The sequence below is a fragment of the Seriola dumerili genome, unplaced genomic scaffold, assembly GCF_002260705.1.
Source record: "Seriola dumerili isolate Sdu_G_001 unplaced genomic scaffold, Sdu_1.0 BDQW01001246.1, whole genome shotgun sequence".
In the NCBI taxonomy this organism is placed as follows: domain Eukaryota; kingdom Metazoa; phylum Chordata; class Actinopteri; order Carangiformes; family Carangidae; genus Seriola; species Seriola dumerili.
In genome coordinates this window covers 419,019-445,756 of record NW_019175501.1, presented here as the reverse complement: position 1 = coordinate 445,756, position 26,738 = coordinate 419,019, and the positions used below count along the sequence as shown (strand labels likewise).

Below are 26,738 nucleotides of genomic sequence, written 5' to 3'. Positions count from 1 at the left end.
TTGAATCAACACCTCTCTAAAACAGTTTATATACTGTATCCTAATAAACTGGCAATTGAGTGTATGACGTAATAAGATGCTGCATGGAAAATTTATTTCAAGTACAAGCTTTTGTCAGTGTCTAGTACTTTTGCAAGTAGAATGCAAAAAATACCATTTTACACTGGGACCTGTGAAATGAAATGAATCAGATTATTGGATAAAATCAGGTCTGATCAAATGTAAAGTTAAAGTGAATCACATCACACAGAGAGAAACAAACAAGACTAAAAGCTCATTAATTGGATTCTGCTGGGTGCAGTTACCAGGTGTGACCGGTGGGTGGCAGCAGTGAGCGGGTTGTCGTTGACTGAGTCAAAGCCACCGGCAGAGAAGAAGAGGTGAACTTATTAACTTTCGACAGGTTGCTCTGTTTGGCCGAAGATGCCGGTTAGTCAATAACAGCTGGGTGAGTTGTGCGAATTTACCAATTTGTACATGTTTAACCATAATTTAGTTACTTGATTATAAAGTTTAAATTTATCCCGCAGCCTTGAGAACTGAAACTTCAGCTTAAACTCATCAGGCTAGCAGCGACGTTAGCTGCGTGAATGCTAACTGAAAGTAAAAAGCTAGTTAGCTGTTAGCTCAGGATAATACCAGAGCCTTATCTCTACTTTTAACACCAGGTAACCGATAGGTTTATAACTAAATATTTACTTTAAACAATACGTATATTGCGTATTTAAAACAGGTTGTTGGTACAGGTAGGTGTTACTGGCTGGCAGGTGCTGTGTTAGCTGTTAGCTTTAAACTCAAACACCGTCAGGTTGTTGAGACTGCTCGGGTTAAAGTTTTGTTAAAAACAACATAGTTCTGTTTTAATGTTAGATTAACCACACGTAGCTGGTTTGAAAGCGATGAAGCTTCCGGTTAAAGCAGGTATCAGGTGTTACAGGTAGCTAACGTTCAGTGGTTCAAAACGTTGTAACCGTTGAAGCACGTTTCCGTTCGTATCAAAGGTCAGACTCACCGGCGGACCTGAGACCGAGCTGGTCGTTAACACAGGCCACTCTCTCACACTCCGCTGTCACAGCTGTCCTCTCTGTGTTTGTTTGGGAGACATTGTGGCGGGTTCCTGAAGATGTCAGGCTTTTATTTTGTTGTCAGGTTTTCACTTCTGTTTAAAGTTAAGTTTGTTTTCTGTTTCATACATGTAAATTATATTTGAGGTCAGGGGTCAGCAGTTGGGTTTAACCATTAGCCAGTCTAATAGTTTTACAAGCAGCATAGATACAGACATCTACTGTATATTGTAGCTATTTTTTGTGTATTTTATTCAATTCATGTTAAGCAAAATCTGACAGCAGCCTGCTTCAGTGTTATTGTTAATGTTGCTGTTGTTGCTGCAGTTTCTGTATCATTGTTCCCTGTTTGTGGCTGAGATGTGTCTATTATCTGTTAAAATGTTATGTTTTTATTGGGACTTCATTGGGTGCTGTATATACAATATAACTTTTTGTTGGAGGCCGGATTTGTCCCACAGACCTGTTATTTGGTTATATCACTGTCTTACCTTAATGTGCCACTGTTTTATCTGAGCGGGGGCGACTGATGAACACAGTGTAATATCACACTGACACATCAGCATGAACAGAAAAACTTTCTGCCAAAAAAAGCGTCAAGGGGTTTTGTTCCAATCATTTTCCCCACACTGAATGTTATTTCTGTCACTAGTGTTGCTCAGATCAGTCATTCAGGGAGTTCACCTAACGTCACACGGCTGCTAATGGTTATGTTATTATCATTATTACGATCAAGAGTGCTTTCTCTGGCCAAGTGAGGCAGATTCATTGGCATATCACATTGTCATACACAGAAGTCATTCAATGTGCTTAACAGAAATAAAAGAAGCATAAGAAATAGAAGTAAAAAGCACAATAAGAAAATAGTATAAAAACACAAATCACGATTAAAGATTAGATGAAGGCAGAGGAGAATATATGAGCATATAGACAACAACTAAAAGGGATACAAATAAACAATAAACAAGGTCCAATATTTTTTGTGGCTGAAAAATTTATTTCCAAATTATTCTTTTTTTTGAATCGGTGTTGACAGACAACAGTTTCGATCCAGTAATTTATTGAGCAAAATTACTACCTGCTTCCCAAATGTGAGGATTTGCTTATTTTCCCTTTTTAATTTCATTTTAAATATAATATTTTGAGGTTGTGGCCTGTTGATTGTTCAAAAGAAGCAGTTTGAAGATGACACCTTTGGCTCTCAGACATTTTCACTGTTTTCAGTTATTTTATAGACCAAACAATGACTTGAGTGTTTTATTTTTTCTGCACTGAATCAGCAGAGTTTTAGCTTCCTTCCTTGTTTGTGTGCGGCAGCTAAATCCTGGTTTTCATCTGTGTCTCATCCTGTTCTTCAGGCTGTCTGGTGTCGTCCAGGCAGAGTCTGAATGACAGATGCCTTCATCATGATGCTGAGCTGCAGCACCCTGGTCGTCGTCCTCCTGCTGTCCCAGGCCAGAGGCTTCCTGAGCCCCTCAGAGGACGACGGCATCCCTGAAGAGTGGGTGCTCCTTCATGTGGTTCAGGGCCAGATCGGGGCCGGAAACTACAGCTACCTGCGCCTCAACCACGATGGCAGAATCATCCTCCACATGCAAAGCCTCAAGGGAGACGCAGACCTCTACGTGTCTGATAAAACCCTGAAGCCTAGCTTCGACACCTACAAGCTGCAGTCGGCCACCTGCGGCCACGATGTGGTGGTGGTGCCGGGGGACTTTGTGAGGCCGGTGGGCATCGGCATCTACGGCCACCCGTCTCACAAAGAGAGCGAGTTTGAAATGCGGGTGTTTTACGATCAGACGGTGCCACAGAACCCGTTCGATACGGGCTTGTACACCTCAGAAGATGGACGTAAGCAAACAGAAGCTCCTCAGGCAGCAGACGAGAAAGAGGAGTCGATCTTTTGGACAATTCTGATCGGGCTTTTGAAGATTATACTTGAGATTTTGTTTTGAAAATGGTTTCCTTCCTCGCTGCTCTGACAAAAGGAAGAGACTCTGTTCTTGGCTCTGTCAGCCTTGATACATTAAAGAAGATTATTTCCCTTCATTCTGTAAGGATGAGAAAATGTCGCTCCAAACTCCAGTGAGAATCCTGGCATTTTAACAGCTCTCTGCGTGTGATCAAACACAAATATCTGATAGAAATACTACAAATCAGTTTGAAAGGTTGAAGGTGGATCACTGTGTTGAACGCTGAACACACCAGTGACTCCCGACCAATCAGAAAATGTTTCACAAAGTGATACGTAAATCAACATTAGCCTTTCAGATTCAGCAGAGTGTTACTTTGCCATGGTGTCCTCATACAAAAAGAGAATGAAGGTTATTAAGGTGAAGCACAGGCACATGTTGAACTCATGGCCTGAAGAGTCTTGATGGATGTTTGTAAGTCTATCAAACACTCACATGCACATATGTAAAAACTGAGACTTTTTAGTTGCTGCTGTCATTCCTTGGCCATGAAGACATCCTCTCGTCATGTGATCCCAGTGTAAAAGATGAGAGACACAATTCACATTCATATGAAGCTGCAGCAGTCAGAGTTAAGGCCTCAGTGCTTTAAATGAAGTAGGCTGAAACACGTGTCGTACAGCCCTGTCTAGAAGTTTAAAGTGTAAATACCATGAACCCGTGTACACCTGACAGTTACATGAGATCTGTATCTGGATATTCAGTCTAGATGAGGAAACACATTTGTACGACGTCTAGAGGTCGATCAGTGTGAACAGAATCTAACACTTATTTATTCCAGGTGTAAAAAGTGGATCCAGATAACGTATCCAGGTGAGAGCACAGCTGTAAACGGGGCTCGTATTGTTTGAGAGTTTATAAATACATCGACTGATTTACGTGTTTTTGTAGCTCAGACGCTCTAAATCAGACAAATGAGAACAGCCCAATTTCACACCTCTGCACTCCTGGTCGATCACAGCGTAAACTCATTTTTCAGAAGGTTTCAAACCTTTTCAAACACATTGAAACGTGTTAAGATCTTTAGCTGAGTCACGTGGTTATTTCCTTAAGGTCTCATCTTCGTTGTGCAAAATTCTCTCGGATTTTCATGTTTCCTTGCTGAGCAGTGACGGAGAAATGTATTATATATTTTTATATATCCTTGTGGTCGCACGTAGGTTTGTTGTTGTTGCTGCGACAAAACACGACCACCAGGATGAAAACACCCACTTCATTCGACTACCTCAGACCTCACTGTTGCCCCTGATCTTTTACACTGTAGTCCCGTGCAGACTGAAGCACCTACAGGGCAGTTTGGACTGTGGGGGAACGACTGCAGCGACCTTTAACTCTCAGTGTACATAAGACCTGAGTGTGAGTGTTTGTATTACTTTAAAAAGAAATCCTAACTCATCCTTAAACTCAACCTAAATTAAATCAAAGTAAATTCAGCAAATCAAAGAGTTTACAGTCGTGGCTGCGTCTCACCTCGGCCTGTGAATGGATGAAACCGCTTGTCTTAACTCTGCATATGAACATCACACAGGACGTGTGTGTGTGTGTGTGTGTGTGTGGGTTTAAATATCAAAAACTTAGCAATACAGTCATCGTCAGCCATTTGGACATGTACATGAGGTTCCTACAGGACGGGTCGTGATTCTGAATTTAGACTCTGAGCGGGAAGAACCTCTGGTTTGTGAAGAGACTGTTAACTTTAAACATTTCATTTGGTTTGATCATTGACTTTGGTGGGGTTTTTTTTGCCTGTTGGACAAGCTCCTGATTCAAACATCTCCTCCAGCGTTGGAGTTCAGTTATTGTTACCACTGAGCAGAAATGTTCAACAGTGCCTTCAGATCAGGGCTCTGCAGGGAGAACGGGTTTCTAAATAAAACGGCTGTTTTGCAGACTGTTCAAACCTTCTGCCTCGTGAGTCTTTTTGTTTCAGGTTTGACAAAGAGGAACGTGGAGCTCCGTTAGCAGAGGGCAACATCACACAAACAAATGACGACCTTCCCCCAAGATTAATATCCTGTATGGGGTCAGTTGATGACATTGAACTTCCTGGTTTTGGGAAATCATTTTTTATCTAAACTCACAAGAATTTCATAATTTATTCTTTGACAAATCTAACGAAACTAAATATCACTCAGGCTAGAAATGTAGATGTCTTTTTTTTTTTATAAAAGGGCAGCAGTTGAATTTATCAGTCAGTCAAAATTAATCAGCAACTATTCTGATAATCGGTTGATTGTTTCACTCTTTTTTCTTTTTTTAAAGCAACATTTCACAGGTTTCAGCGTCCCAGATGTTCATTTCCTCTGGTTTCCTTAATCTTCTTTGACAGTAAACCGAAATATCTTTGGGTTTTGGATTGTTGATCAGAGAAAACAAGATATTTGAAGATGTCACTGGGAATTTGTGACATTTTAAAAACACAAATTAACTGATTAACAGAGAAAATAATCATTAGCTGCAGCCCTACCTCGTTTCATTTGCTTCCAAAATGTTGAATTTACTGTCAGAAAACTGGGAAACTAGTAGAGACTCATATTTCAGTGAATTATTGCTGTTCTTTTCTGAATGAAACTGCCATAGCAACAGGTTTGTAAAGTCAGACTTTTAAAAAACACCCAGGGATTTAAACAGAAATATTTAATATATTTCAGTCACATCTCTGCAGTGTATCGTTATTTACAGGAGTAAACTCAACATTTTCTGTCCTGGTTTGTGGCTGATTTTTCCTGATCAGACTCGTGGACCCTGACATGTTTGTTTACATATTTATCATCACTCAGAACAAATAAACCCGCAGTCTGTGTGTGAAATAATCCAGCCTTCATCATCATCATCTTCATCATCATGTCAGCCTGGGGGCCAGCTGGATGCTGTTGATCCTCAGCACCGTCTGCGGCTGGATGATGATCTTCTTGCGCTGGAACCGGTGTCTCCTCCAGAACCGCATGTGGATTTTGGGCCAGGACTCAGTCTTTTCGAGCACGGTGGCCTCGACCCGGACCAGCTCCTTCCCCAGCAGAGGCCTGCCGATCAGGGTGAAGTCCTCCGCCCCGACCAGCAGCACCTTCTCCATCCGGATCCGCTCCCCGCACTCCGCCTCGACGTGGTTCTCGATCAGGATCAGGTCCTCGTCCGTGACCTTCCACTGACGCCCGGCGAAGTGCACGACGGCGAAGAGCCGGCCGAAGTCCTGCCCGTGGATCCGCTGGTTCACGGTGCTCACTACCGCGGCGTGTCGACCCCGCTCCTCATTCTCCGGGACCAGGCACGTCTGCTGCGCCCACGGCGGCCGGGACAGCGAGGTCCGGGGCACCAGTTCCCCGCTCGCGGAGCTCTGTAGTCGGGCAGCAGCGGGGAACAGGAGCGAGGGTCTGGGTGTCAACACGCTGCATGTCCTCCACAGTCCTACACAGCCTCTGCTCACCGCCATCTTTACAGGAAATGCTTTGGTTCCCACGGCGCATGCGTGACCTTTGTAAAGACACACACACACACACACACACACACACACACACACACACACACACACACACGCACACGCACACACGTTTCAGTCACCTGACTTTTTCTGCTTCTGCATAATGTTATTATTGTATTATATGATATTTCTGTATTTTACATTATTGAATTCTTTTAATTGAATTTCTCCTAGGGTATGAATAAAGTGTATGTCTATCTATCTATCTAATCAATAACATAAATTTAAATTTGGCTGACTCAGATACAATGAAAACGGGGAGGAATAAAAGAAAAAATACAACACATGCAAAAACTACACAAAGACACATAGTTGTGCAAATTCCACATTCTGTAGATGTTTGAAGTGTTTATGCACTTTTTTATTTCATTGGCACCAACTAGTATTTAGTAACTGTCTTTATGGAAATTTTGTAACTAGTTGTTTTGTGTCTCTGGTGTCTCTTTGTGTTTTATAGTGTCTTATAGAAACTTCTTTGTGGTAGGTTTGCATCTAGTTGTGGTAATTTGCGTGTTAGTGGTCGTTTTGAATCTGTGTAGTCGTTTTAACCGTGTCTTCGTGAACTGTGTGTTTCTATGTGGTAATTTTATATCTTTTTATAGTTGTTTTTGCATCAGTTTGTGTTTTTAACGTCTCATATGACCAGTTTGTGGTTGTTTTGTGTCTCTTTCTGCTAGTTATGCGTTTCTTTAAGTAACGTTTTGCAATTGAACCCTGGAAGGGGGGCGTCCAGACATCCATCTCTGTCAGGTTCAACTCCTGTGTTAAGCTACTTCCCCCCACTTCACTCGATGCCTGACGCTCGTCATTACATTACAACCGACCTTACAGGTTAGGCGTGGAATTTCCTGCAGCACCTGAACGCGGCGCTGACGTGCCTCCATTTTGTGTCGTTCGGCCCGTTTCCGTGTTTCCGAGCAGGGACCGATTAAACTGTGTCAGCGGGGAGTATGGCTCTGCTCGCAGGTCAGGAGTGCGGGTAAACTTTTCTATAGCTACCTGAAACAGTTAAAAGTGTCTCTTAAACGCTTTTAACAATTTGTTTTATGCGCTGTTTTATCTCAGAGACGTCTTGTAGCGAGAGCCGGACATCGCTGACACTGACAGCTGGGAAGTAAACAGCTAACAGCTAACAGCTAAGGGCTAACAGCGGCTAGCGCCAGTGTAACCGCCACTAGCTGAGCTGGTAAACCGTCGACTGCAGGCTAACGTTAGCCGGCTAACTTCTGAGTGTTTTTGGTGGCGTTAAGTTACATCACCGCGACCTGCCAGCACCCTCCCATCCTAATTTTTTGTCAAACTGCTCTGACCACGGATTGCCACAACGGCACTTTCCATTCATGTTGTTTTGGAGGACGAGACTACCAGACCTCCGCTTCTTCGAGCCAGGGTAAGTTAAATGTCAGGCTACCGAAGCTAACTTTACTCCACCTAAGTTTAAGCTAGTACCAGGTGTGTTTGTTGCAGTGGATATTTACCTGGGAGCGGCTGCAGCAGCTGCACAACCTGCCCAGGCCTGATTAATCCTGTTTTCCTGTGCTTAATGTCGGTCGGTTTGAGTGTTTTCTGCCCGATGAATTTACCCAACAACATGTATGATTTATGTTCTGGTGGGAGAAGTATGCAGATCCTTTGCTTCGGTAAAATGTCAAATATCTTACCATTACACACAAGTAAAAACACTGCTTCATAAACTTCCCTTCACTTTAAATTTGTAAGCAATATCAAGAAAATGTACTTTGTAGGCAGTATGCAAAACTCGCTTCGATGGCAGATAGATGTCTAAACTCTTTTATATATATATATATATATATATATATATAGTCTTTGTTTGATTTAGGTTTTCTTTAAAACAAAAAAAAAGACATTAGAAGGCATGAAAAAGTCTTTCATTGCCAGCAGTCTCATAGTTTCTATAGCCCGCGTAGACACTAACATTGGTTATAAAATGTTTTTGCAGGTGATCACAATTGTTCTAGACCTCTGAGCTTAAACTAACTAGTCACTTTGTAATTGATTCATCCATCCATTTTCTGTTGCTTATTTAGGGCCTGGTCATGTGGAGTGATCAGTTAACTATAGTATAAGAGCGTTGGCAGGAAATAATGACAAAAATGTGAAATAAATGTAAATAAATTGACGTTTATTTCTCATTGCACTCAGTAAGGCAGTCTGGGCTTTATCATCCCTAGTGGTTTACATGGATATCTTTCATGCTTGAGCAAAATGACTGTGCAACAGGTATTCAATTACATTTTATGTAGTATTAAATCTGGAGAAACCCAGGGTTCATTATGGATTAATCTGAATCTCTTTTCTTGATTGATTGCTTTGTCTACAAAATGCCAGAAAATAGTGAGAAACGCTGGTTGTTGTTTTCCACAGACCAAGGTGACTTCTTCAGATGCCTTGTTCTGTCTGACCAACAGTCCAGTATCCAAACATATTCCACCTATTATCATGTGAGACAAAAGAAAACATCAATTCCTCATATTTGAGAAGTTAGACACTGTAAATATTTGACATTTTGCTTTAGAAATGGGTGAAATGATTATTCGTTGTCATGTCTTTGGGTTTCTTTGTGACTAACAGTCCAATACTCAAAACTATTAAGCTGACTGTAATTTAAATAAGACAAGGAAAAACTGCAAAAAGTCACATTTGAGAAGCTGAAACCATGTAGAGCTACAACAATTAGTCAACTAATTACCAACCATTTCTGATGATTAATTAATATTTTCACTTATTTTTCAATTAAAGGGTGCCAGCTTTTCAAATCTTAGGTTTTCTTGTTCTTACATCATAGTAAGTTGGATAATTTTACATTTTGGACTGTAGATCAAACTAAACAAGACATTCTGATAACACCACCTGGGGCTGTGGGATGTCGTCATGGGCATTTATCCCTGTTATGTTTTATAGATCAAAGCATTGCGAGATTAATCAATAATGAAAATACTCATTAGTTGAAACCCTAAAACCATGAAATGTTTGAATGTTTTTTTGCATGAAAAGTGACTTAAATAATTTAATCAGACCAAAAAGTAGCGGACTAAAAATGTGTATACAGTTGGGTAGTTCAATTTTTCACAATAAGAGCGTAAGAGTACAAGTACAAAGTGTTCTAAAATGGGAATACTAATATCTTAGGCTGCCATTTTCCCAGAAAAAGCCTAGAAACACACACACAGCCACAGGCCTGCCGCTCAGTGTATTTCCTCAACCACAAAAGCATCCAGCTTCCTCATTCACCACCCCACCCCCACCCCCTTGCTGGCTGTATTCCTCTCTGTAGCCTCACACAGTTGATGTGGGGAAACTTTTTTCCATTATATGGCTGTTTACCAAATGTTTGGGTGAACAGCTAAATGCAGCCCAATCCTCAGCGATCATGACCCACTTAAGACCTCATTTTACTTTGATCTTGAATGGAAATGATTATTCAGATTATAGGGGTCAAAGGTCAGGACCTGTTGGTTTTTTTATCAGTGTGTGGCTGCCAGTTTTGTGTGTTCTTTTGTGCTGCAGAGGACAAGAAATATTCTTTTAATCTTCTTTTCTAAAAGCCGTCAGATCATCATATAAGGGGACGCTGATAAGAGATTTAGAATATTGTTCTAATTTTGTACTTATTCAGAATTTAAATATCCAATACCTCATGTGTCCTCTTATGTAGGGCAACAATTAATGATTATTTTCATTGTCGATTAATCCGACAATTATCTTTTTTATTAATTAAACTGAAACATGATTAAACAATGAATCACTTACCAAAATATGATTATTATTATTATTATTTTTATTAACAACAAACTATTTCTTAAGGTTATTCTCATCTTACTAAAGGACAGAAGACAGGCCTCACTCCAAGTATTCTGTATCAAGAGACTTTATTTTGCTGTTTTAGATCCCTTCAAGGCGCTCAGTAATTCTTACATCTGTTAATGTTTTGCAAAATACTTGTGTCAGCAGAAGACCAGTTTTTTTCCCCCAAAAATAGAAAGTAATGTCGACTAGCTATTATTCTTAACATCCATTCATCTATCTAGTCTGAGATGCTGCTGTGACAGTTAATCTACAAATTGTTAAAGCTCTGATTTAGAAGCAGAGTGATTTAAAAACCTTGATAAATACCTGAATGGCTAACAGTATATATATATATATATATATATATATATATATATAATGTAAAACATTTACATGAAGTGGGTGTGATCGATTGAGTTGATTAAAGGTTAACACATCTCGGTTCAAACAGAATGACGTCATTGTTTAAGGTTTGTTAATTGTGGTTTTATAATTAGTGTAATTAATATAAACTAGTGTCTGTGTCAAACACTTCTTTAATCCCCCACTCTCAGTCTCTGCCTCTGCTGCTGGGCCTCTCCATTCAAACCATGTCACTGACTAACCAGTGAGCTTGCTTGGTGAGATTCCTTTGGTTTCCCTCGGTGAAAACCTGCCCCGACACTCAGCCCAGCAGCCTGAGGAGCGGAGGGTGGGGAGGGTGGGGTGAGGAGCCGACGCAGCCTGCATGAGCCGACAATGGGCCCAGGCAGCTAACTGGTTTGGGGAGATCCAGGGACCTGAGTTAGTCATTGTGTGCAGAGCTGACACATTTAGAGCACTTTCAGGTACAGGTGTATCACAGGGAGGCGTATGGATGCGTTTTCTACTTTTTTCTACAAGAGCAGCAACTTTTACAGAAGTTTTACAACATACAGGAGCATTCTGGGTAAAAGTGATTAGTTCTGTTGTTAATAATTGGTGTTTTTACTTTAAAATAGAGCTGCAACCAGCAGCTAATTTCATTATCAATTAATCTGTCATTTATTTTTGAAAAAGGCATGCTGTACTCTCACGAAGCTCCTGGGGTCCACTCAAGTAAAAATTACATCATAATGCAAAACAATGTGAATTAAAATCAAAGACGAAAAACAACAAATACAAACACCAGTAAAACTACCAATAACGTTAATAACAGTGAAAAGCTCCACGCTTTATCTAAAGTAAAACGTTTGATGCAGCATCAAAAAACTATAAATGATGATGGTTCATGAAACCAGTTTGAGACGACTTTAGCTTTGAGACATGGAGCAGTGTCCTGCTGGAAGGAGATACGAGAAGATGGTGAACTGTGACCATGAAGGGAGGAACATGGTCATTGACTGGTATCAAAGGACTCCCCACACCATCACACCACCACCACCACCACCAGCAGCCTGGACTGTTGACACAAGGGCAGGTTGGGTCCATGGTTTCAGACTCTGACTCTACCAGCTGCTGCCTCAGCACAAATCCAGATCCATCACACCAGGCTCAGTTTTTCCGATCTTCATCTGTCTGGTGTTGGTGAGTGTGTGTCCACTGCAGCCTCAGGTTTCTGTTCTTGGCTGACGGAGCAGTGGCAGACCTGCAAGAAATGAAAGTACCTCATGGTAAAACAGAGAGAATATGAACTTTCCAGGGACTTGACAATCCCCATCAAGGCAGAGAAGTAAAAGGAGCATGTCACAGCCATTGAATCCCTTAGGCAGCACTAAATAACAGATGCTACACAGAGCAGTGCACCTTGCCTCCAGAAAATGTGCAAAGGCCACCATATGCATCCACATAATGCTCCTGCAGGCCGGCCTTCCTTCTGAGCCCGACCCTCAGAACTACTACCAACGGCAACAAACCCTCAGAACTACATCCACACTGACAGCTGGCTAAATCTGAAAATATGTCTCATTAGAGCTGCAACAAACAATTATTTTCATCATCATTTAGTTTGCTGATTACTTAAAATATCAGAAAATGGCAAAAATGCCCATTATATTACACAGAGTCTTTAAATGTGTTTTTTTTCTCTAAAACACAAAGATATTCAGTTTGCACTGATATAAAAGAGAAACTTTCGAATATTGTTTCAATATTTATTCAGAATTTAAATATCCAATACCTCGTCTGTCCTCTTATGTAGGGCTGCAACTAACGATTATTTTCATTATCGATTAATTGCCAGAAATCTTCAATAGGAGGAACAGGCAGAAGCCCATTTGTGGCATTTTTTGTGAAGATTAATCAATTATCAAAATAGTTACAGATCAGTGAATCAACTCATCCTTTCAGCTCTATTCCACATGAATGTTTTCAGGTCTTATTATTAAGATCTTGTGAAGATTTATTTATTTTTAAGGGTCCATGTCCAATATGAAACACAAACATTGGTCAAACAGACTGTTCACTGTAACCAAAAATAATATAATTGCTGTTTTACTTGATGCATTTCTGTTTCTGTAACTAAACAAGCATAAAATACTGATTGATCACGTCATAAAAGGTATCTGTTAATCAGGAATTTCTTTTTTTATGATCAGGAACTTTACAAATGAACCAAACACAGGTTGATGCTGCAACGTATAGATTAACAAAGAATTAAATGCAAAATAGTCTGATGATCAATAATAACTTCCTGTTTTTCTCTTGTTTAATCACAGTGAACAGATTTAACTTTGAGCTTTAGGCTGTTGATTGGACAAAACAAGACATTTGAAGAGATCACCTTGGACAGTCACTATTATTTGATGACACCAAAGTCAGTAGGATTTATCCTCGGAGGTCCATAAATATCTGTAGCAAATTTAACGGCAATCCATCCAGAAGTGGTCCAGATATTTCCCTCTGGATTTACAGACGAGATCCCATGAATTAAAGCAGAGATTTAAATCGCTCTAAGCCTCTTTCTGTCTGTGGGTCCTCGTCAAAAACGTCCATCTTCTCCACGCTACGCTGACGTATCGCAGGAGCTGCGTCAGCGACGGCTTCCTTCTACCAAGAATGTTTTCTTTAGAGTGAAGTGGGAGCAGCCATTTGTTTCCACTAGTGAAGGAGCAGGATGAGGCTTGTTGGCGTCCAGCTCCTCATCTTGTTTTCTCTTTAACACGGCACACGTGGAAGCAGGAAAATATTGTAACTGCAACTGATCATGGTGAGCTCATGTTTCTGCCAGCTCAGGTTTTGTCCTACAAATAAAAGGAGTGAGTTTCTTCTATTGAGCCGGTAAAAGCCTGACGACTGATGATTAAATATGAGTAATGGTCAAGTTAAAACTCTTCAATTAATTGAATATTGATTGAAAATGACAAAAAATATGAGATAGATGAGGAGTATATATAGGAGGGGGCCAGGAGCACTAACAAACCAAGTGACGCCTTGATAACGACCCCGCAGAGGTTAAATACCCGGGACTACATCACACGAAGACGATCTCTGTCCAGACTATCACACCTGAAAACTCGTTCACGCCTGAGCGGTCACGTACACTGAGCATGTGTGAGCCGGTGCAAACAGGAAGCAGATTATCAACTCTGCAATTGATTGGTTGCTGTTCCTCATTCGTAGTATTTTTTTTGTTTTGTAAAGACAGCTGCAGTGTTAAGATGCAGAATTTCAGGCGACAACACAACGCCAGAGTTTTCAAACTAAAAAGGGTCCAGCAGCGTTTCCAAAAGTCTCAGTTTTCGATGCTTGAAAACTCTGGAGGAGGAAACGTAGCGAAAGAGGTTCGATTTAAAATGAGGACGTAGTCGTGTGGACGTAGCCTTAGACCTGGAGAAGCCTCTTAGCTGAGAGGTGAAACGTCTTCAAGCACCTACGACCCGGTCCAGTAGTTTCCTTGCTCAGGATGGCAGATCTTGCTAGTAGAAATTAAGTGTTTATTTGTATTATTTGTATTTGTACTATGCAGATTTTTCCTCTCAAATGTAGATTAAGCAAACAGGAATACATCCTTTCAAATTAAGAAACTTGGTACGCAGGTATCAATTCCAAAAATGCTGATGTGCACACAGGTTTTGTGTCCAAGACAAGAGCAGTTTGTGATTGCTGTACATTCAACAATTCACTTAGAAACAGGATTTGTTTTACATACGAGGCTGCACCCGCACAGACGTCCCAGTTTTTTATTGATCATCTAACGGTTGTTGTTGTTGTTGTTGTGTTCGTTGTGTTGCAGCAGTCAGCGCGTGTCGTCCCAGCTGAGACGGTGAAGTCGCCCGCCTTTTACCCCACACAGAGAGGTGCCAACAGAGGGACAGGATGCCTATTCCTCCCCCTCCCCCTCCTCCCCCCGGACCCCCTCCCCCACCCACCTTCAATCAGGTCAGTGACTGGACACACAGCGATGTTAGACAGCTCGGTGTCGCAGCATTCACTTACAAAGCAGTTAAAGTTTCCACTACATGATGGGACATAAACCGCTTTTTATCCAGAGAAGTTTACTGTAAATGTTCACTGGCCTCTGCTTTAGCCACACCTCTGTGATATCTTACATTCAGTGGTTGAGTCAGTGTATTTCTAACTTCTAAGGCTTTAGTTTTTAGTGACTCACCTGTACAGAATTACAGGTGAGCAGCTTCCTGTTTTTTGCATCAGTAATATTTTGCTTGCTTTCTTTTTAAAAAGTTGGACATTATTTTGGAAATTTTCCCCGGTGAAAGGAAACACTGAGCATGAACACACTGTCCTGTATAAGCAGGATTTCAGCGAGACTACAAAGGGACAGTCGTGAACAGTCCAGCACAAAAACATGTTTGATTTATTCTTGGAAAACTGTAAAGTGTAAGAAAATGAGTCCAGCCTGAAGTCCGGGCAGACGGCCATGTTCTCATGTTTGTGTTCTCACCTGCCAGGAACTTTAGAGACAGTTGATTACAGTACAATCTGCAGTTTGAAGGAGTGAGAAGTAAAAGGCTGACAGGATCACGAGTCATCAAAAGCTGTGCAGTAAACCTGCTCCTGAATCATGTGACTAAGTGTGCAGTTTGAAACCAAACAGAGTCCGCAAACTCCCCACTGTAGTTCAGACCAGAGGAGATGAAGGTGTGATCACAGGATTTTCATTTGGTGACTTTGTTTTGTGTGTTTTTTTTTTTTGTTTTGTTTGTTCTCCCCGTCGCAGGCGAACACGACTCCTCCCAAACTGAGCTCATCCGAGGCCAAAGGCAGAGGAGCGCTGCTGTCAGACATCTGCAAAGGCACTAGGCTGAAGAAGGTCGCCGCGGTCAACGACCGGAGCGCTCCCGTCCTGGAGAGTGAGTCACAGCACGTTGGTTGTAGACGCACACAAACACACTCAGCACATTAACAGAGAGATCACAGACGTGTCAGTGGTGGCAGGTAGTTGATTTGTTTTGTGTTTGTGGAATAAAGGAAAAGTTACTAGTTACTGAATCTTGATTTAAGATTATTTTGTGTTTGTGTAAAATGTGTTTTTGGTTTCCCTTTTTTCTTTTTTGGGGGGATTTCAGAATCTTTATTAAAGTAGGTTTATTACTTTATTACTAGTATAGTGTTCTGTATTAGTTTCTAGTGTTTTATCCACCCCATCAATCAATCATCATCAGTATTGGAAGATTAAATAACAGAAACTCGTCTGTGTAATGCAACACAAACTAACACAGGTAGAACTAAATCTGAACGTTATAACCGCCTGTGTCTCTCTCTAGAGTTCACAGGACACTCGATTGTCGGATTTCTTTTCAGTATAAATTCATTTCTGATTTATTTTTGACAGAAAACGTCTCTAAAAAGTCACAGTCGCCTCGTGCAGCTGCTGAAATGTTTCCGTGTCTGTGTCGTTCAGATTCAGCGCAGACAGAGAAACTGTCGTGGAAACTGTCCGTTATACGTGATGTTGCTGGTGTGATGTCACTGTGACATCATCAGGCGGTGTGTCGGCTCTAACCCGTTAACGTGAGCGCTGAAATGAACCGATTGGCTGTAGCTCGTTGTTCTTCCTGCCAACTCAGTGTACGTCCCTAAATCCTCAAACACATGATCTTTAACTGAACTCGTATTTAAAACGCTTTGTAATCTTCAGTATAGGAATGTTTATATTTGCCTGTGTGGATTTAATGGCATTGATTTCAGTAGTTTAGTTTAACAATTTCAAAGAAAATGAATAACTATGGAGATATTCTTCACAATCAAAGGTGTGAAAATATTCTGGTTGTATTGTTTTTTAGTGAGAGTGTCCTGGTCTTTCACCCAGGCTTGGCTGTGTTGAGTGTGAGCCGTCTGCCTGGGTCGGTGTTGTACTTGAAAGAAAGAGGAAACAGGAATATTTGCGTAGAAAGGAGGAACTCAGTGGACACTCTTCTTTTCTATCAGCGGTTCAACACATTTCTGACGTGATAAAGATTCAGCTCAGGTCCAAGTGTTGTTTATCAAAGACGGTGAAAATATATTGTAGCTCTTTTCTTTCCTGCACACCTTCTCATGGTGTTAAATAACCTCTATTCTCCTGAAGTATTTGAATATTAAAATGTTTTCCTAGTCCCACTTTCATATTTGTTTGTATTGACATTTGCCTAATTTGTTTCACCAGAACAAGGAGGAAGTGGCGGCAGCGGTGGAGGCGGAGGCGGAGGCGGAGGCGGAGGCGGAGGTGGAGGTTTTGGAGGCGGAGGACCAATGGGAATGGGGGGCCTTTTCCAAGGCGGTGTGCCAAAATTACGCCCAGTCACAGGTAAAAATGTGATTTATTTGTAATTTCTTTTTTATTTATGAGTTTTGCTGCTGGATTTTCAGGTTTTCTGTGAAAACTGCAGCATTTTTGTCGAAGCGTCTTCATCGTCTGTGTAAATAAATAAACCAGAGAGGAAACCTGAAGTCAAAGTCCACCTGAGCCACATTACATCAGTCACTGATAATCTGTCAGCAACACACACAGTCTATCTGCACACACAGTAGATGGACTGAGTAGATACACGTCGTTTCCCCCGAGCTTCTATTTTTGTTTCTACTCCCAGTAATCTGTCAGTTTGTGGTGATAGAAATAAAATATTTGCAAATTCACACAAGGCAGAGTGCATGAATCAGCAGAGGGGATTTCAACATAGTTATTTTCAACTTAATGCACCTCCCCCTCCGCCCCTCCTCCACCCTCCTCCACTTATCTCTGATGGAGCAAACACATCTGTGGTCGGAGCGAAAGCCGTGAGGAACGAGTGACGTGAATCATGAATAAAAAGCAAGAACTCGGAGCTTAACTTCACAGATATCAAATATTAACAGGTGGGATTAGCATGATGCTAATGCAGAGCAGAGCGACCGTCACCTTTGACCCCCGTGCTCCAGCTGGTGAAGCTAAATGATGAGGATGTAGGTTATTGACTTTGCCATTTAGATTGAATTTGGAATATTATTATGGATAAAATGAATAAAACAACAACTCATATAATCGATCATCTGTTTTATAGTGATGCAGAGATTCATATGAGGAAGGACTTTGATTTGTCTGGTATTGAATTTGTTGGATTTGTCTGACCCCTCGTGTTTAAATAAGTAAAATTAAAAACACCCGTCAATATGAAGTAATCCAGTTCAGCACCAGCTTTAACTACGACCTCAGTTAACATAGAATTAAATTTACACATTTCTGACAATGTCTCAAAAAAACGAATTATTATTATTTTGATCATCAATTAATTATTTATTTTAATAATAAATCATGTTAATATTTCATTTATTTTTTAATTTTATTATTTTCTTCAGATTAATCAATAATGAAAACAGCCTTTAGTTGCAGCCTGTTGCAACAGTTTTTACCTTCAGAGGTCTGAGGTGTTGAAAGTGTTTTTCCACCTGTCTGTCCTCCACCCAGATGGTTCAGCAGGTGGTTCAGTGGGCAGATCTGCACTGAGGCCCCCGGGGTCCCGACCCACGGCCCCCCGCCCCCCGACAGGCCGCTCCAGCTCGCCCTCCCCAGCCAACAAGCCCTCTCCACCGGAGCACCAGCGCTCCCACCGCCCCTCGCTCCCCGACATCTCCCGGCCCTCCAGCGGCAGCAGCTCGTCCACAGGCGGCGGGATGAAGCACAGCACCTCCGCCCCGCCCCCTCCTCCGCCCTTCAGCAGGGGTGGCCGTGGCAACGCTCCGCCTACCCCCAACCAGAAAGCACACGCTCCACATTCCACATCCTCTCACAGCAGAGAAAAGCCCCTCCCACCGACGCCCAGCAGAGGCCCCACCCCTCCCAGCTCCGTGAAGCCTCCGTCTTCCAGCAGACCTCCGACAGGTGGCTCCTCTGCCCCTCCGCCTCCCCCGCCCTACAGACCGCACACGTCAGTCTCCAACGGGCCGTCCCACGTAGACGGGGGCGGTGCTCCGGAGCTGCCGCAGAGGCACAACTCCCTGCACAAAAAGCACACATCAGGAGGCAGCCAGGGACGCAGCCACGCTCCTCCGCCCCCGCCTTCACCGTCTCCATCCTCTCAGCAGGGCGCCAGACCACCGCCCCCCGCCAGAGAGCCGCCTGGACGCAGAGCAGGTACAGTACACCCCACAACATCATCACTAATTCTGTGTTTTAGAGGTCAGAGGTCAGGACTCATGCTACTTGTACAGGACCGTCAGTGACGCCTTCGTGGAAACTAAGATTTGAAATCAGGATTTAGTGTTAGGTAAAGTTAGTTAGTTGTTAGTATTAGTTAGTGTTAGTTTAGTTTTAAAGGCATAGTTAAAAGAAAGTTCCACTCTCAAACTGCTGATAACTGTTATTAGAACTGATATTAGACACTGGGATATTTCCAGTAAAGGTCTGTTCACTCCAACAGTCACAGCACAAGTTCAGGTTCAGTTTATTCCTTAAACAGAAGATAGTGAATAACTACCACAAGTTACTTTACCTGTGATTCCTGAAAAATGACTTAACCAGCCCAGATTACTGATCTGAGAGCAGATTTATGTCAAATATACTTTCCTTTCACTGTCGAGAGCCGCAACTTACACTCATTATTATTGTTAACAAAAGACAATCTGGCAATCAATTAAATCAGCTGTTCCATTATTTATTTGTTTGAGTTATAAAATGTCCGTAACTGAACAATCACTCAGTTACAGACTGTCAGTTAATTGTGTCTTGGTGGAGAATCTGTCGTCATAAAATGTCAAACAGCGTTTTAAAATAAAAAAGATCTCTGTCCAGACAAGAGTTTTAGCTCCGTATCAGAAATAATCTCATTCCACACTAACACGCCTGAAACGCAATTCACATGACCGTTCACGTGTACGTGAAAAGTAAAACTACAGGTTTTATTTGCTTTATAAAAATGCAGAGTTTAAAAGATGACAATCACTGGTAGTCGAGGCTGGTGCCGTTTGTTTTCATCCAGAACAGGGTCACATGACAGGAGGATACTGTTTGTCGTGACTGATAAAACCCCATCAAACTAAAATACAACCCTGGAGTTTTCAAAGTAAAAGCGTTTCCTAAAGTCTCTGCGGCTGGAAAATTTTAAAATGCATATTACAACTAAACTGTGTTAGCGTGGATGTAGCGTTAATGTTTGAACGGTCCCGGTGAAGGAGGCGACATCAGTCTCCATCCTCAGCTGGAGGAATGTTCACACTGAAGCCGCAGCAAGTTTTGACTCGTTATCTCTGAACCTGCAGCGCTGAGTTTAAACATTTCCTCCACATGATCGCACCTCCTCACGTCTGGAAGTAGAGCACAGGGCAGTGACATGGTGTCTGCGCAGACGCTGAACATACTGTCGTTTAATATTTCTTATGATATCTCCAGATGCTTTTTCAGTTTGTTTGTTTTTTTCCTCGTTGGAGCGACAGTCGGGGAAATTACAGTATTTCAACATGTGGAGCAGATGTGCTGAATGTTGGCGTGTGTGCTTGGGTAGATTTTTTTTATTACAGTAAAACAGTAAATATTAACAGTATAGACAGAAACAACAAGTCGACGGTCTGTGTATTAAGTTATGACTGAACAGGCTCAGGCCTATTTTCTTATCAGTTAAGCTCAGAAATATCTCTGTATCTTTAAAGAACCAAAAGGATATTACACTTTTTTCTTTTCATTTATATTTGTATTTTTCCATAAATTAAGAAACATTCACATTTGTAACCCTCAAAGACAAAAGTTTATTCTTCTGAAAAGCGAATTAAAATTTAAATTAGCATTGTTCCATAATTTGACCCCAACCATAGAAATACTCTCCTCGTCTCCTTTTAATCTCTTTTTTGGCTTTTTGTTCCGTAAACTTACAAACACCTTCATACTCATACTCGCTCTCCTGTATTGTACGTGCACTCCTGCAAAGTGTGTGTGTGTGTGTGTGTGTGTGTGTGTGTGTGTGTTTTGAAATAGAAAGAAATACTGTAGGATTTAAGACGCCCACTCCTACAAGTCGTCCTAGTTTTACAGAAATGATCCTCGACCTCTTTGATGAAACTTCCAGCTGATGATCTTGTTCCCTCCTCAGAGCAGATTTACGTCTCACTGGAAACATATTCATGATTTAAATTCAGAGTGAACACACCAAACAGGAAGGCACTTGTTAGCCGGAGCTCTGTGTTGTGATTGGACGACGGAGCGATTCGCCACGAGGCCTCCTGGTTTCTCTGCATTCCTGAAGCCCTGTGGAATATTCCAGCATTCCTCTTCACTTTCACTGTCTCTGCTTTTCCCCTCCCGCTTCCACATGAACTCGCCGGGCGACTGCTGTTTCCTCTGTTCTCTCTGCTTCTCGTTACTCTGCTTTATTAGAGTTCTGATATTTAGAAGCGTAGAAAGAGAAGAAAAACGATGTGTTACAGAGCCGTACAGCGGCTGCAGCGTCTGCTGGAAGTAACTGAACACAGTTTATAGCTGTTCGTGTCTCCAGATCGAACTGTAACCGACTGCTGCAGTTTAGGCATAAACTAGGGTTAGAACTAATGATTATTTTCATTATTCATTTATTTACTTATTAATAATTTTTTCTATAAAATAGTAAAGAAAAAATACTTGTTTTAAAGTCCCACAGAGCTTTCAAGAGATTCGGTTTATGGTCATATGACAAAGAAACTTATCAAAACCTCATGTTTGAGAGGCTGGAAAGCTTTGAAAATGCCTGAAATGATAATTCAATTATCAGATTTATCAGCTGATTGATTGATTGATTCTCTACAAAGAACAACAGAAAAGTGTTTGTCATTCTTACGTTGTCGGATATCACTGTTGTGCAGTATTTTAAAGAACCGTACCGCTGGTTCTGTGTGTGTTCAGTGCTGAAACGATTAGCCAGTTAATCCCCCAAGCAATAAACTGATCAACAAATGATAATCGATCGGTCATTTATTAAGCAAAAGATTCCAAACATCCTCTGGTTTCAGTTTCTCAAACGTGAGCATTTGCTGCTTTTCTCTGTTTTACATCGTGTTAAACTGAAAGTCCGACTCAACATGAAACTCAACTCAACTGTGTGTGTGTGTGTGTGTGTGTGTGTGTGTGTGTGTGTGTGTGTGTGTGTAGCTCCCCAGGTGCCCCATCCCGGGTCTCGTAACGGCGGTCGGGACGCCCCTCCTCCCCCGCCCCCGTACCGCGTCAACAGCTCAGAGTCCCACACCAGAGTGGGCAAACCGCCTCCTCCTCCCTCCTCTTCCTCCATCTCATCCTCCTCCTCCCGCACCCCGGCCGGACCCCCTCCACCTCCCCCGCCCATCAGGAACGGCCACTCCAACATGTCCTCCTCCAAGTCCATCATGGGTAAGTCAGAACGCTCGCTCCCTCGCCTTTATTTGATCCGTATTATTATATATTATATATATATTATTATTGCCTGTCACAGAGATGAACACCTGAGATGAGCTACTGTGACTCCTGACGTGCTCCTTCCTCTCTATGATCAGTCATTGTGATGATGAACTCGTTCTGACCCGTCCTGGTCCTCCCCCCTCCTCTCCTCTCGTCCTCAGCTGTGCGTCTGACGCTCAGTCACACGAGTTGTTAACATGGTTTTGTTTATGATCTTGATGCGATGGCGGCGCCAGTGATGAAATGGCCGTCGATAGTCAAATATCCCACTGCTGCCATGCAAACAAGCCTTTTTTCTTTCTTTCCTGTCGCACTGGAACAAACCGGGAGGCGGGCCGGTTCCTAGATTACTGTCGAATTCTCACTGTTCAGAAAACTGAGAAAACGCAGAAAGTCAAAGTAACAGGACAGTGATGTGTGACGTTTCTATTTTCCAACACGAAGAATTTAAAGAGGAAAAATGACTGTGAAGTTAAACGGATGTGTTTTTAGCTTCTAGCGTTTTTCATTTATTGATTTATTTCACTCAAATCAGAAATAAAAACAGAATACAAGAATACACTCTCTACAGCTCGTCACTATGGGCCCAGACATGGCGTGTACATAACACAAGTTCAGCCACAAAATACTTAAATCCTAAAACCTTAAAGAGTAAAAACTAAATGGTCCAAAACTTCTGTCCCATCGGTCCATATATCAATTTAATATGCAATAAATATTACATAATAATAGTAGCTCCGTAGAGACCCCAGCCTTTCACGGTTTAGACAAGTTCAAACATGTTTAGTTCTTTGAAAAACAGACAGACATAGTGACGTTTTCACCGTGTTATCAGGCTCATTCACACCTGTGGACCTCTGCACACCTGTGACTTTAAATCCACGTTTGTGTCCCTGTTAAAGAAGCTTTTTTCTGGCCTTGTATGAACGCGAGGGAAGGTCAACTGGAGGATTGTGTATAGATTTACCATTTCGTTTTTAACTGTTTGTATCTGATTTTGTTTGTGTTTTTATTTCCATTTTAAAAGTTCCCAAATTACAAATTTAAGTTTAACACATTTACAACTCAAGTGTAAAATAATTTGGCTGCATTGTTGTTGTTTTTAAACCAAACAAAAAAGTCTAGTTAATTGTTTTATTGATGACATTTTATTTTTATTGTTTTAGAGGGAAGGGCAACGAGTAGATTTATATTTGATTTTAAATGAAATTCAAATTCACCAGAGTCAAAACACACTGCACAAAGCAAAACGGTATTTATACTATTGTGTCATTAGATCAGAGGCATTTACAAAAAGATCTTTCAATGTAAAACAGTCCGGTGCAACAGCAGCCTCGCAGGTCGAACATAATGAGCTTCAATGACTAAACTGTTCAAGTGTTCCTAATAAACTGCCGACTTGATTTAAAGGTATATGCACATTTTTAAAAGCAGTTTTGTGTGTGTGTGTGTGTGTGTGTGTGTGTGTGTGTGTGTGTGTGTGTGTCGTGTGTGGTGTGTTCTTATCTTTCCTCAGATGATTTTGAATCCAAGTTCAACTTCCACCCCATGGAAGACTTTCCGCCTCCAGAGGAGTACAGGCATTTCAGCAAGGTGTACCCCAGCAAAAACAGCAAGGGTACGTACGGGCGTGTGCAGAGAACGCTGTTCACACCTCAGTACGTTTATCTTCTCCTTCTCTTTACTTCTTCTTCTTCCTTCACTTCTGCACGCTGAGAGCAGAGTGTTGTTGTCAGACTAGTTCAGTTTATTTGCTCAGTGGAAAGAGAGTGGTGAAAGTTCAGGACTGAAGAGGAGAAAAGGATCATTTATCTCTGAGGTTTGATTTCATCTGTTACCCATCATGCAACTGTCTCATTGTCCCGAGACTTTGTTTTTGGTGTGATTATACTTCACTTAGGTAACTGATGTGATAAATGAGTTTATCGGTGGACCTAAACGGAGCTGATAACGTCACTTCACACTGTTTGTTATATTATTATAAAGCTGCTCAGATACATTCCCACTGCAGGTGCAGACAGGAAGTCAACGCTCTGAGGTCGACGGATGTTTCTATTATATCTACTATTTTACTCACATGTTTTTGATTAAGACAGAGCAGAGGAGAGTAATCACTTGTTGCTCCCTGTAAGATTTGTGAAGACTGAGTCACCAGCTGCACTGCACTGGATTTATTCTCACTGCTACAAGTTGCCTTTGAATTATTATTATTATTATTATTATGATTTCTTTTTTTTTTTTTATGAAGATAGCGACAATTTTTGCAATTCTTATTTTCTTCTGCAGTTTCATTGCAAAAAAAAAACCCACCTAAAAACATTGCAACATGCATCACAACTTTTAAGAAAAGCTGCCGCAACATAGAAATATAAAGAAGTTGAGAAAATATCCTCAGACCTCAGAGGGTGAAAAGACAAAATAATGCAGCTGCAGCTGTAAGATCTGTTTTCTTTACTCTCACATGTTCACACTGCTGTCACAACATGTTTACTTATTTCCAGAGTTAATCCTTCCCACCAGTTTGTAGGTGTGAGCTCTGACCTTTAGTGACCTCTGTTTTGTTTGTGCCCTCAGCCACGATGAGAGGCGCTCCTCCAGCGCCGCCGGTGGGCAGGTGAACCGGCCTCAGCTCAGGACTTGGACTCTCAGTCGGTGGACGGTCATCGGGAGGGAGCGGTGAAGAAGCACTCGAATCACAAACACACTACACCACAAAACACACACACACACACACACACACACACACACAGATTCACACTAACACTAAACCACCAGCTGGAAGCACAGTGGCCAAAAAAAAAGTAAACACTACCACACCACGCAGGTTTGACACTACTCATCGGTCACTTTCTGTTTTTTGCACGAGAGAATAAAAACCACTCGGAGGCGAGAAACGGACTCGACCTTCGTGACTGTGACCACGTCGACTTCTCCTCTGCTGACTGGACTTAGAGGCGTCTGTCTGACACGACATATCAGGACCAAACTCCGAACACTTCCAAACCTGTGCATTCCACCTTCTTTTTTCTTTTTTTTTTATGCATATTCATGATGATAATGGTGATTTTCATAATTCTGAACAACATCTTTTATTTTATTTTATTATTTTTTGGTGTCAGCATTCATTTGTGGGGGGGGGGGGAATTCAACACTACAAATTGAAACTGTCTTTGAATTTATGTTTGAGTTTTCAGCAGATGGATTCCTCTCCAAAAGTTTTTTCCCACAGAGCTGATAACGCCATGAAAACGAGGCTTAGTGATGGTTTTCTGTTTAGTTTTTTTGGTTAGTTTATGTCGTTAATAGCCATTCCAGCAGTGCCAGGGGAGGGTGCGTTTGAATCATCTCTCTCTCTCAGTGTGCCAAAAGCGGGTGGAGTCAAATGAACTGCAGAGAGAAGACAGTTTCCACACTTGTTGTATATGTAACTATAAATCTCTCTCTTTGATCATGGATAAAATGCATTAAGGAAAGCTCGCCAAAATTATGACAGCAGCCTCGCCTGGTTGTTTATCTTTACATTCGGATACAGACTTTCCTGCTTTTTCCTTTTCTTTTCCTTTTTTTACCCTCTTCTTGTCTTTATCTGGGGGTGTTTTCATCTCCATCGTCAGGCGATGTTGCACGGCAGGTGAACTGCTTAACCGAGACACTGTGCATGACGCTTACGACATCAGGATTGCATTCACATCGATGTAACACAAAGCAAAAAGAAAAGAAAAGCACTTGAGGGTTGATTCCTAGTTTGTCCCTGATGTGTCTGAATAACTGTAGATCACACAAGCAGCATCTTTCTCCAGACACTCGGTTATCGTTCGTTTACTGGACCACGTTTTGGTGATTTTTAGCTGCAGATTCGCAGAGTTTTGGAGGAAGTTTATAAGGGATCATTTATCTTTTCTTTTTCCAGAAGTCTTCTTCCAGGGAAGTCGGTCTAAAAGCTCAACTCTCTTCTGGATCCATAATTTTACTTTTGCTGCTGCTGGTCCTTTTAAAGGAGGACTGTACGGCCAGAGGAAGACGATATGTTGTTGTTGTTGTTGTTGTTGTTAAATTGCTATGCAGTTTGTTCAGATTGTAGCTGGTAGCAGCTAACCAAAACAAAAAAACAAAAAAAAAAAGGAAAACACTTAAGTGCCAGAGAACTGTTTGAACAGATGGAGGTTCTTTACTACACTTTTCTTTAAGCTCGACTTTAAAACACTAATATTCAAACTAAGATACCATGCAGGAAAAATGAACAAAAAAAAAGAAAAAGCTTGTTCAGGTCAGACTCTCCATTCTCAGTGATGCAGCGCCTCCTGCTGGTCTTTGCCTTACACACATCTGTTGTCACCCTCATCGGTACCAGTGCTTTTATTTTCCGTTTTGTTTTGTTTTTTAGGGGGAAGATGATGACAACAAAGTAAATAAGAAACAAGTCTATTTGGAAATGCAATAAATATTGTATATTTACATTAAGGAATATGGTAATCATAGTTATTGATCTATTTTTATGTTGTAAAAAGCTTGTAATATAGGAAAGAGAAATGATTAAGAGTTATAACAATGTTCCAGTGGGTGAGCTTTGGTCTGACAGAGCGGACTCTCTGCAGCTCTTCTCTGGATGTTCGGCCATAAGGGTGAATGAGCTGAATGGACGAGTG

The 26,738-nt window shown here is 41.5% G+C and overlaps 3 protein-coding genes across 3 annotated transcripts; 2 read left to right on the top strand and 1 right to left on the bottom strand.

Moving 5' to 3' along the window:
* The first annotated feature begins 364 nt into the window (after nucleotides 1-364).
* On the top strand, nucleotides 365-4,938 carry cunh6orf120 (chromosome unknown C6orf120 homolog). The gene is made up of 2 exons (XM_022767651.1): nucleotides 365-448; nucleotides 2,423-4,938. Exon 2 carries the CDS (start codon nucleotides 2,453-2,455, stop codon nucleotides 3,017-3,019), a length of 567 nt encoding a protein of 188 aa, XP_022623372.1. The 5' UTR covers nucleotides 365-448; nucleotides 2,423-2,452; the 3' UTR covers nucleotides 3,020-4,938.
* Nucleotides 4,939-5,697: 759 nt separating this feature from the next.
* On the bottom strand, nucleotides 5,698-6,498 carry mrpl21 (mitochondrial ribosomal protein L21). Its single transcript, XM_022767650.1, has one exon. It carries the CDS (start codon nucleotides 6,465-6,467, stop codon nucleotides 5,880-5,882), a length of 588 nt encoding a protein of 195 aa, XP_022623371.1. The 5' UTR covers nucleotides 6,468-6,498; the 3' UTR covers nucleotides 5,698-5,879.
* A 934-nt stretch (nucleotides 6,499-7,432) lies between these two features.
* wipf2 (WAS/WASL interacting protein family member 2) lies at nucleotides 7,433-26,738 on the top strand. Its single transcript, XM_022767649.1, has 8 exons — nucleotides 7,433-7,905; nucleotides 14,515-14,660; nucleotides 15,460-15,592; nucleotides 16,888-17,028; nucleotides 18,166-18,831; nucleotides 21,811-22,044; nucleotides 23,609-23,710; nucleotides 24,667-26,738. The coding sequence occupies exons 2-8, from the start codon at nucleotides 14,598-14,600 to the stop codon at nucleotides 24,708-24,710; spliced, it is 1,383 nt and encodes a 460-aa protein (XP_022623370.1). The 5' UTR covers nucleotides 7,433-7,905; nucleotides 14,515-14,597; the 3' UTR covers nucleotides 24,711-26,738.